Source organism: Nothoprocta perdicaria, unplaced genomic scaffold (assembly GCF_003342845.1).
Source record: "Nothoprocta perdicaria isolate Ctin4 unplaced genomic scaffold, notPer1 scaffold_110, whole genome shotgun sequence".
Classification (NCBI taxonomy): Eukaryota; Metazoa; Chordata; class Aves; order Tinamiformes; family Tinamidae; genus Nothoprocta; species Nothoprocta perdicaria.
The window spans coordinates 186,444-197,832 of record NW_020454206.1 but is presented as its reverse complement, the minus strand read 5'-3'; the positions used below and the strand labels follow the sequence as shown (position 1 = coordinate 197,832).

The 11,389-nt window shown below is 44.9% G+C and overlaps 1 protein-coding gene across 1 annotated transcript in view; it reads right to left on the bottom strand.

The window, feature by feature from the left end:
- Window positions 1-1,538: 1,538 nt before the first annotated feature.
- NOLC1 (nucleolar and coiled-body phosphoprotein 1) overlaps window positions 1,539-11,389 on the bottom strand; it is a 10,385-nt gene continuing 534 nt past the window's right edge. Inside the window, exons 2-13 of the mRNA XM_026050380.1 lie at window positions 11,057-11,178; window positions 10,203-10,318; window positions 9,379-9,520; window positions 8,851-8,954; window positions 8,025-8,178; window positions 7,018-7,158; window positions 6,514-6,603; window positions 5,192-5,332; window positions 4,437-5,000; window positions 4,039-4,151; window positions 3,584-3,664; window positions 1,539-3,300 (exon numbers count right to left, since the gene is read on the bottom strand). Coding sequence (XP_025906165.1) covers window positions 3,142-3,300; window positions 3,584-3,664; window positions 4,039-4,151; window positions 4,437-5,000; window positions 5,192-5,332; window positions 6,514-6,603; window positions 7,018-7,158; window positions 8,025-8,178; window positions 8,851-8,954; window positions 9,379-9,520; window positions 10,203-10,318; window positions 11,057-11,178 — 1,927 coding nt within the window. The 3' untranslated portion in view covers window positions 1,539-3,141. The remainder of the gene's footprint in view (window positions 3,301-3,583; window positions 3,665-4,038; window positions 4,152-4,436; window positions 5,001-5,191; window positions 5,333-6,513; window positions 6,604-7,017; window positions 7,159-8,024; window positions 8,179-8,850; window positions 8,955-9,378; window positions 9,521-10,202; window positions 10,319-11,056; window positions 11,179-11,389) is intronic.

Sequence of the window (11,389 nt, the reverse complement as noted above, 5' to 3'; positions counted from 1 at the left end):
GCCCCGGTCCCAGCCCCGGTCCCAGCCCCGGTCCCAGCCCCGGCCCGCGCCCAGGAGCGGCCCCGGAGCCGAGCGCCCCCCGGAGCCTCCGGCGACACCGCGCGGGGAGCGGCGCGCCCGGCCCCAGGGACCCGAACCCCCCGTGAGTCCTTGAAGTCCCGTAAAGCCGCGCTCCCCTTACCGCAGAGCGGGCCTGGCTCAGAGACTCACAGGACCCGGGCGCTCTCTGGGTCCATGACAAGGAGGAGGGCGCAGAGCGCCCCGCTCGCAGGCTGAGCACCCCAAAATGGAAATGATGGCACCAGGGAAGGATGGGGGCAGGACACTGCACCCGGGCGCCCATACAGGTGCGCTGCCCAGAGAGGGAGAGCCTGTTAGCCCAGTTCCAGCATTAGTCACAGCTCCAGTGAGGCTGAAATTACGCTAATGATGCACAGGGAAACTAGGTCTAACGCTCCAAGAGGTGCCTCCTTTTCACCAAGGCAGCAGCCAAGCACAGTGCAGCTGATGAGGCTGCCCAGCAGCTGCAAAATGCAGGTGAAAGGAGCCGGTTTTCTCTAGGCAGGGAAAGCTCTCTGCAGAGGCTGTAGCTTTGACCAGTCTCCCAGAGCATTTCTGTCCCCCCAGCACTTGCTCCATGAGACTAATGATGCTCTTTGCACACACTGCTCAAACTTCTGCATTAGAGCCCTGCTCCTGTCTCATACGGCTCCATGGGCAGTGTCAGATGTTCCCTCATTCTCCTACCTTTTTTTTTCTTCCTTTATCTTGCAAATATGATCACAGAACAGGAAGCAATCAAAGGATACACTTCTTTAGGTTGGTACATACAGAATGTTCAAGTTATGGCTCTTGTTTTCTACTGCTTAGACTGGTGCTAGGTAATTTATCTTGTGAGATACCATAAAGCTAATTTGGCAGCATGGAGGAATAGAGAACTGCTTATTCTGCATCAAGAAACTCCAGCAGAACTCAGTCTGTCCTGGTACATSTTCTTCTATATCCATATTCTCCAACTCTCTTGCAGAGAGTCACTTGGCTTCGAGCTTCATTGGCATCTTTCCCTTTTGATGGTGCTTTGCAACCATGTGAGCATAGAACCAGGGGACAGATTTACGGATTGACCCCAAGACACAGCAATACACTGCTCCTCACTGCCATTCTCCCTTCTGCCACCCTCTTATATTCCATAACCCTGTCAAGTTCACACAGGTTACAAAGGCAGTTGTCTTTATTTTTTGACACTTGTGTGCTCACACATAAAATACCCCTAAGACAAAAGTTCTAAAAAGTTGAATCATGACAGTTGCAAAATTAAAATTCCCAATAAAGAGGACAAGACAAATGGCAAACCACAATGAGGTCTGTTCCAATCCCCTCAGAGGCCAAAAATTCTCTCTTGCCACCCTGCTTCGGCCTCTAACCCAAGCTCTGTGCGACAACCACGGTCTCAGGCCCCTCTGCATTGCTGCAAATCATCCAAGTGATTGTGCAAACCCGAGGGGAAGTGCTGAAAAATGCTMAGGCCAAGTTGCAGCTCACGTACACGGGGGTGGTTCGTCAGCCTCATCCAACACCCAATTATCTGGTGTTGCACACACATGTGGCTTCCTGTAACAACAGGGCTCCTTGCTGTGTCACCTTGCTGGGAGCAACTGGAAACTCAGAAATCCATCCAAGTTTCATGAGATGAGGTGAGCAGATCTAACAGCCCTTTATTGCCCCTCATCCTTAACATGCTCTGCCATTGCTGAATTATACTGACTGGGGGATTGGATTGCTCCATAAAATAATTTTATCTAACTCACCTAATAGGAGAGGAAGGGAAAAAAAAGCAGTAGGAGAACCATTTTCTATCACATTTTTGAGCTGCRCCAGAAATGGTAAGGAGGCAAGGACAAATAGAAGGGAGAAAGTAAGAACTGCCCTCAACAGCAACAAGCCATTAGATGATCTCCACTGCCCAGGAAAGCTCAGCTTAGGCTGCAAGTTGCTGAATTTGCACTCCCAATGCAGAACTTGTGCTTGAAGCCAACACCTCAAACCTTACAGCAACAGGCTTCACATACCGCAGCGCTAAGGGGAAACCTACATTTTACTTCTTCCTGGGGAGAAAATAGCTTCAAGAGAGCAAGCAACCCCACTTAGGGAAGAAATTAAGGCATCTATGTTACATTCATCTCAGGTCTTCATAAGCTGCACTGCACATTGCTAGGGAAAAAGTATGCACTGGCACATTATTTGCTCAGAGAGAACAAGGAACAGCATCAGGCTGCAGTTTAAAACCTCTGAAATTAGGAGACAACAAAAAGCAGAGCTGAGTAGGAAAAAAGTGTTTTTTTCCTATGCCATTTAAGCATTTCATAAAGGCCAAAAAAATGTTATATTAGAACCTCCATATAGCCAAAAGTTCCTGTATGTCTTCCTGCCCTGGCTACATTCACAAAATGCTTATCAAGAGTGCTACAGCACTACAGAACTTGTCCATTGTGGTAACACCCCAAGCAATGATTCCTCAACTACCCTGGTGTGTTAATGCTCTGTTTAACTACTCAGTCTAGTAGCCTCAACAGGATCAGGAGAGGAAGGAAGGTGTTAACTTGCTGYAAGATAAAAAACAAAAAGCAGAAACAGAAAAGAGGAACCCTGTCATACTGCAATTGGGAACTACAAATGTGAAATGGGTGTGGGGATTACAGCAAAATGGTTCAAGGGAATTGTTGCTCTTACAGCAACCAATCAAAGGCAAGTTATTTTAGTTGCAATTTCACAGCTACCTACCTATAGTTAAACTACCTGAAAAAGAAATGGGAGGTTACACTACAGAAAAGATGTTCTCTTTCCTTTACTAGATAGGCAGGACCTTGAAATGAAAAAATCACTGACAGCCTTTTAAAAATAAGACTGTACATAATTTAAGTTGTGGAGGGATCCCTATTATGGGTCTAAACTAGAAATAGACAAAAATAAATGGGGGGAATGTCCAATCATTTTCCCACATCCCCATATGTTGGAGCTGCCTGTCCCCACATGGAGCGAGGGGAGATAACATTCCAGACAGGATTGGTGTCCATAACATTCACACGCCCATCCAAGTGACTCTGGTGAGCGGACGGTTTATTAATTCCCAAGGAGACATTCTCAGTCACTTTCAAACTTGATGGAGTTGACTTGGGTCGATATAGTGCCCCCACGGTAGCTGCCTCGTTTTTTCTTTGTCTTCTCATGACGGAAAGTTTTGCCTTTYGTGAACTTGAGGATATTGTTAGCCTTCTCCCCCCAGTCACCAGCAGCGCCTTTCTGTGAGGGACAAAGCAGGGAGCAGAAAAGAGGTTCAGGTCAGCACCCAAAAGAGTAAATACATGCACTGCACTTAACCCTGCTCAGCAAATCCCATAAGAGGAGGGCTGGAGCTTACAGCACTCCACATCCGTSCATCTCCTAGCAGTGTGGATGCATTTCCTAACAGCACCGCCTGGTGGAAGAAGTTCTCCAAAGTGAGAACCCACCAGCAAACTAAGGCCACTCTGATGACCTGTGTTTACAAGGGCCATGTTATTATTCTCACACTACCTAGCCCTACCTTTGCATCAAATGAATTATCCGCAACACGAGCATCCAGCTCAATCTCTTCTTCTCTTACTCGTCGGAATGGAGAGGATGGCTATTAAGAAACAGAAAAGTAGATACTGTAAGTAAACACATACACATGGGCTTGGCAAATACGGAATCCTGTACAGGTAATCTCAATCCTTGATCACTTCCCTGATTCATAACCCTTTCCCTTCTGCAGCACAGGGATGCTCCTGCACAAATAGAGCAAACCAATCTTTGCCAGATAATATTACACACATCTGTATTCTGGGGTTCTATGGACAGAGTTCTTCATGCGACTGATGAGTGGGCAAAAATACAAACAACTTCTGCTGGGGGGAAAAAACCCAAAAACTATGGGATCCAAGGAAAAACAACCCACAATACTAATTCAGGAGRCAAAGATGCCCCTCCTAACAGTCAGGATGCTCTATCCTCACTCACCTGTTTCACCCTGGGAAATGTATTTGGTGTCTTGGTTTTGATCTTTGCCTTTTTAGTGTTTGGTGTCTCTAGCTCCTGGACATCTTCTCTCTTCCGCTTCTTCTGTGTCATACCTGTTAGATATAGAGCAGCAGAACTTCAGTGGGAGTAAATGCCATGTTGGGAAAGTAATGGCACTGCTGTTCCATTAATTCAAACCCACTACTGAAATACAGGTGGGAGAATCAGTTCCTGCAGTATCTACAAAGAAAACAGAGTCTCATTCCACTAACAGCTATCCTGGAGCTGCAGTGCTTCACACAATCCAATCTAACAGCACATACAATTCAAGCCTTCCACCCATGCTTCMGCTCAGTTACATTGTCCAGCAGACCCACTTCCCAACCCGCAGGCAGTACCTCCGTTTGCTTTTCCAGTTTCTTCTTCAGAGCTGCTTTCACTGCTGCTACTGCTGTCAGCAGCTGGTTTGGACTTCAGCTTACTCGCTGCTGGTGTAGATGAAGCTTTTGCTTTCTCTGTGGAAGCAGTGCTAAGAGAACCGTTCACTGCCCCTTTCCGTGTCTTTTTGGGCTTCTCATCTGCTTCACTGGAACTATCAGATGAGCTACTACTACTATTAGCAGCAGCCACCTTCTTCCCCACAGGTGCTTTTGTGGCCCCTGTAGATTTGCCGACAGGTTTTGCTGCTGGCTTCTTCTCTTCCTCACTGCTTGAGCTATCAGAGTCTGACGAGCTTGCTTTGGGAGCTGGGGTRCCAGGTTTGGACACTGGCTTACCCGCTTTGCCAGGCAGTTTAGCTGGAGGGGCTTTCTTCTTTTTCTCATCCTCAGAGCTACTGGAACTACTATCTGAATCAGAGCTACTTTCTGCTTTCTTTGTGGTAGCTTGTGATTTCTTGGTTGCAGGGGGTGTTGCTTTAGTTGCAGGCTTCACAGGGGCCTTATTTTCAGAGCTGTCAGAATCTAGAAGGGAATGGCAAAGCMAAGTCAAGCCTAAGCCCAAATCCTTCAATAGGAAGCTAACATCYGGGTCAGTGTTGCTGCACCCTTAGCTGTTTGGAACAACACTCTGTTCAACTGTACCCTCCACACCCTGGCTAGAAATATGCTAGACAAACATGAGCAGCAATTCTCATTTTCTCCTGTCCCATTACCTGAGCTGTCCGAGGAGGAGCTGGAGTCTTTCTTTGCTTGTGCAGGCTTGGCAGCTACCTTTGCTGGTTTAGAAGGATTCTTTTTCACAGGTTGTTTAGCAGGGAGCTTTCCCCCTTTCTTGTCATCCTCAGAGCTAGAATCTAAGCAGAAGAAGGATGTTCCTTAAGTTAATAAGCTTCTGCTGCAAGTTATCAAAGTTTTACAATAACTTTTACTCAAGGCAACACAATCAGGGGAGATAACATACAGAAAACACATGGAAAAAAATCAAAATAGGTTTTGGTCAAAGGCTGAACCCCTGGAGAACTGTCAAAGTTTGATGAACCTCCCAAATTATCATGGGACAGTGATCACCTTTCCACTTTGCATCTTTGATGGTAGAAGAGGAAACAAGCAGTAATAATTCTTTTGTTGCACGCACAAAAAAGTGGGCAAAAACATGGAGAAATGATAGAAGAGGTAAGAAATAATGAATTGGAAMAAAGTACAAATCACTAACAATAAATTCAAGAAAAGAAGACATAAACGACCTGTTTATCAACAGCCTGAGGATGGGCCTGGAGATTTCTATGCACAAATTATGCCTTTCGCATTGTATTTCCCACTAATTTGGAATGCTAAGCCTGATCTATTCGAAATGCTTATGAAATGTAATCAAAACWTTGTTTCTGAGAAACTAAATAATAAAACCAGAGAACACATGTAACTCTTGCCACTTGTTGAAGGGTCCTACCTTCTATGCTAGCTGTTTGCTGCTGTCACCCACAGCCTCTGCTGCAGCATTAAGGATACTGAGATGTATTTACCACAAGGTCCTCAAACATGTGGGGACAGAAATGTAGCACATGCAGAGTTTGTGCAGGAAATTCAGGGCTGCAAGGCATAAATCTGGCCAACAGACATGCTGACCCCTACTTCTAGGGCCATATTAGAAGCAGCATCCTTTCAGTCTATTTTTGGTATGGTGACAGTATTTTTTATTTGGGAAACTTYACCAAAGTACATAATGGGATAAAAGAAACTGAAAAGTTTAGATTGTTATAAAATGTAACTGCTAACCTTCTTGGAGAAACAACTTCTGCATGWTGCCATACCCTGTCCAGCCTACAACACATAGGCCTTTGTGCTTGTCAATGGTCTCATCTGTGTCCTATGGCCAGGCTTCATTCTGTACARCAAGCTGCTGATCTCCTAGTTGACGATTTGTTTGCTACAGAGGATGAAGCTTTCAAGCTCATACACCAAAAGATCTCRGCAAATATGTCACTATAGAGTGACTTGGTCAACAAGAACATYTGCAGAAATCAAGTCCTTCACATACCTGAATCACTGTCCGAACTGGATTCGGCCTTCTTGGCAGTCACAGCTTTGTTTTTGGCACCAGGAACTGTTTTAGCCACCACTGCTTTGCCTACAAAATCAAGTTTAAAATTAACAAGTCACATTCACATGAAACCTTTGCCTCAAGATCCATTTTTTTCCAGACATGAAAAAGGTCACTATTTGGCACAGTCATTCAGCCAACACACCAGAAGCTAAGAAAGGAACAGCAGTTCCACTGCTCCAACTGCAGTAATGGGTCCCTGCTAAAGTAAATCCCAATGACTTTTCAATCCAACATGTGTAAACCTATCCACTCCACACTGCACACGATTTGGATCCAGAACACAGTGTTCTGTTTGGGACAGTTTCATATTTCTCAGAAACTTCCAGAGAAGCGAGTACCAACATACAACAAAGTAATTTTCCTTTAAAAGAAACCAAGAGATGGCCAAATACTGACAACACCACATAGTGCATCCTTTGCAGCCCCCTCACAACACACCTGCTCCTCCCTTTGTGGGCACCTGCTCTTCCTCATCACTGCTGTCTGAGGAGTCACTGCTCTCAGCCTCTTTTGCAGGAGCCTTGGCAGGGCCTTTCTTTGGCTGTGCAGCTTGGGGAGGTGGTACAGCACTGTACGGACCTATAAAGAGAGGGAGAGATGCATTCAGATGTCAGCACTGTGGCACATTTGAGAACTTTGTTTTAACTAGAAAAGCACTTCTGATATTCAGTTCAATTTATTTCYCTTCTGTAGTTATAAAGATATTAGCTTATAATTTGGAGGGTTACTTCAGCCCACTCCACTGCTACCTTCTGTTTTTGTTGTGAATTTAGCTCCCCTCTTGTAGGCTCAGCTGACCCAATATCTCTGAGAAAGTTCTCTCAGTACTTTAGAAAACAGAAACCTGGGTTGCCAAACTGTTTCAGAATAAATGGATATTTGCTAGATCTTGTTCCTTTTCATTTATTCTTTTCTTGAATCCTCTATTCCAAAGTTTCAGACTGAGTTTCAATGTCTGATCTCCTACTCAAGCCAATTCTACACTGGAAGTCCTATAAGGGCTGTACCATGTTGAACAGAGGTCCATCCAGCCCGACTGTTGAACTGAGACTGAGTGGCTGTGTATACCTCAGAAAAACAGTCCCGTGACTATAGACTAATCAGAGATAAATCACTTTCCAAATCTTGACAAATAGGAAACTTGCAATAGGGATGTCCTTAAAAGCTATCTGAACAGAAGACTATTAAGCAAGGCAAGCAGGCTAAGTCAGAATCTCTCTCCTCTCATCCTTTGCCAAARAGGGGCTACACTTCAAGTTTAGTCCTAGCAGTGTACATGGAACTAAACCGCTCTGTTTCTACCACATTTGACATAAGGTACCATTTGAAGCCTTGCACAGAGCAAGAAGTGGAGAAGCATCTGCAACCTGCAAACACCTCTCCCAGGATAGCAGGGTTAGCAGCAAGGAGCSTCCCACACAGCAACAACAGTGTTTAGTACTTGCCAGACTTGGGCTTTTGTTTTGCAGCTGGCTTGTCGTCCTCCGAGCTGTCAGAAGAGTCCTCACTGCTACTGGAACTTGCCTTGGCAGGTTTGGCTTTGCCTGGACAAGCTTGAGGGGCTGCAGGTTTCACTACAGGCGATTTCTTGGGAAGAGCCTTATTGCAAGGAAGGAAGGAGATACACACAAAAATGAAATTCCATATCCAACTGTCCATCCAAGATTTGTGTATCCCATTTTAACTCAATGCCTACTCATCAGAGAGCAGATTTTGAAAACTAAGGTATGAAGATTAGTGAAAAATAGCAAATTCTCGGAAACACAGGCATGATTGTTCTGGCCGTTCTGTTATCTTCTGTTCCCTTCCTGACAGTCCCTCTGACTATGTAAGAGGGACACAGAACACTGACTGAAATGACTGTGAAATGGTTACAATGTCACTTGACTGAACATATTTTCATATGGAAATTTTCTGTGTTGCCAAAAAAAATATTCCATAATGCAAAATGCGAAGTTTACAGGTAGCTAACAGAAGYTGCACAAAAGTAAACACATAAGAGAAACTGCAACATGGTTAAGAAAGAAGATTTTTCAGGTAGAAGGAGCAGAAAGTGGTGTATATAAGCATTAGGAAAGAAAGTCAATACATGGAGAGAAGACACAGAATTCCACTATACAAAACAGAAAGTCAACAGGAGGCCACAATGGCTGCACTCACTTGTCAGGCAGTCTGTGCATTGGTCTACACATTTCATAGTCCCTGCAAAGCAGGGATACATCCACTATGACTAGATTTCTACAGTCTTCATGAAGTCTTTGCCTCACATACCTTCTTTGGGGCAGCCTTTTTCTCATCAGAATCTTCACTACTGCTGCTACTGCTTGCTGCTTTTCCATTGACTGGTTTGGTAGTTACCTGGGCAGCTTTAGTTCCTTTATGGACAAGGCAAAAGAGATATCAGAAAATATGCTATGGAAGGTGATGGGTAATTCCATTCAGCATGAAGTATCAGAGAGAAGAAAGAACCACAGGAAGCTAACAGGTGAAATTAAAGCAGTATTGTGAAACTAATTTTTATCCAACTGCAAATTTAGAGAAGATTTTCAGAAAACTGTTCCAGCCAGTCGTAAGTTCTGGGATCAAATGCTGGGTTTATTATTTTTAAACTTGCTGCAGCCCAGTGCTACTCATTGTGTAGAAGACACTGGCAAAAGCACAGCTTCTGCAGTTAGGTTTGCTGAATGCAGCTATAAAAAAAACAACCCTTGGCACACAGGTATMATCTCCCAAGTCTCCCATAACTATTCCCCCAGCTTTTTTATGTATGCTGACTCATGACGCACAATAAAGTAGTACCTGATTTAGGTGTCACTGGTTTTGCTGGCTGTTTCTTTGGTGCTTCCTCGTCTGAGCTGCTCGAGTCAGAGCTGGAGCTCTCTGCTTTCTTCTGAGGCTGGCTTTTGGTGCCAGGTGGTTTCACTGCTGTTTTTGTTCCTTTCTAAACAAAAGAGGGGAAACCCATCAATCTTCTAGGCAAGAAAGGAGGCTAATAAGCATGACACACATACAGGGAGTATAAACTGCTAGCTTTCACAGATGTTGCTATTTTTACTTGGAAATTCCACTCTGCCTCAAGATGAAGACCTAAAAAACCCAATTTCGCTCAGGAAAATCTCCCAGAGGGTGGGAGGACAAGGGATTTCCCTTGCACTTCAGTCCCCAATTCTACCTCTGCAAATTGGGTAGCTTGCAGGCTGGTACTGCATTATCTTTCCTCTAGGGACAAATTTACTTTATAGGCTCAAAACAGCAAGTGGAACAACTCTGGTTCATCTCTTCAAGTATATACTCCCATTTCTCAAAAACTTTTATTTTTCAAGCAATTTTAGATGATCCTTTCTCTTCAGTGAAAGCAAGAAATGGCAGTCTTAGGAGAAAAGCAAGAGGCTTTTGGATGTGAAACAAACTGGGTGCTGAACCTGACATGAACCTTTTGCTGGGACCACTACAAATGGCAGACTGTGCGTTACAGAACCATCTTATTAGACTGTACCTACACCAGTCTAGGTATTTCATAGTTCAGGAAAAGTGGTCCCAATTCCAAAGAGAATTCTGCTGGTCAAACCTACTGTTATCTATCAGTGTCAAATAYATTAAAGAGGCTGGAAACAAAAGCTGACCTTTGCTGGCTGCTTCTCCTCCTCAGAGTCTGAATCCTCACTGGAATCCTCACTGCTGCTCTCTGCCTTCTTGGCAGGAGTGGCGGCTTTCACCTTGGGTGCAGTTGTTACTTTAGCTGCAAAGAAGAGATGTTAASTCAATTCATATCTTTCATACACATATTTCCTGGACTCCTGTGCATGAAGGCATGAAACTGAAGTTATTAAATCACAGCTSAAGTTCAAGACTGGGCTTCAAGCCTTCATTTATTTGGCAGAGCATGGTAGAAGACTCCAAAAATGAATTTTGAACAATAGCATTGTTCAGTCTTGGACACATACCAGKTTAAATGCAAACTTTATGACCAAAACTTTCACCAACTGCAGACTTCCAGAGGGAACAGTGCAGCACTGTTTTGAGCTTCCAGGCTCRTGGCTCATTTGAAACAAGTCTGCTCCTTTCTGGTTACTGCTTGCTTCTTTGCTCCACATSATCAATAAATCATTTCGAAGTATATTTCTGACCTCTCTTATCAAGGAAAAATCAGGTCTAAGTTCAAAGTCAGCCTTAGGCTAAGTTGAATTAAAGGGCAGTTTTATTTCTAGGTGTCTCCCTCTTCCTGCCTACTACTCCTTTCCCTTGAACCTGCTGCTAGATGCTCACACAGCCGAGTCCACCACATTTCAGACAAGACAGAAGAGCAAATTCAGATAAAAAAAGGGGAAAACAGCTCACCTCCTGCCAACAAGCTGAGGGACTTACCTCTAGACAGTACTAGGACCCAGGCTTGAGGGAAAGGAGGCTTGGACAAACAGGCTTTATCAAACTGGCAGACATAACGTAGGTCTGTCCTAAGCACTCCTAGGATCCTCACCTGGTTTCTTGGCTGGTGGGGTCTCATCTTCCTCACTGGAGCTGTCATCGCTGCTTGAGGAGGATTTCCTCTTGGCAGCAGGCCCATTGGGAACAATCTTTCTTTTCTGGGCRGCAGGGGACCTGGAATGGGAATGACGTGGGTTCAAAGAAGGTTTCTGCTAACCCTATGTCCTTACTCTCTGCGCTGCAGCMCCAAACCCGGGACTAGGCGCAGGTCTAAGGGAACAAATGACGCTGCCAGAGTTAGTCTTGCACTGTTAACCCCCGGGGGCTGATCCGAGCCGCTGTCCCGTGGCGCCAGGGCTCCCCGGCGGGCCCCGTGCCCCACGGC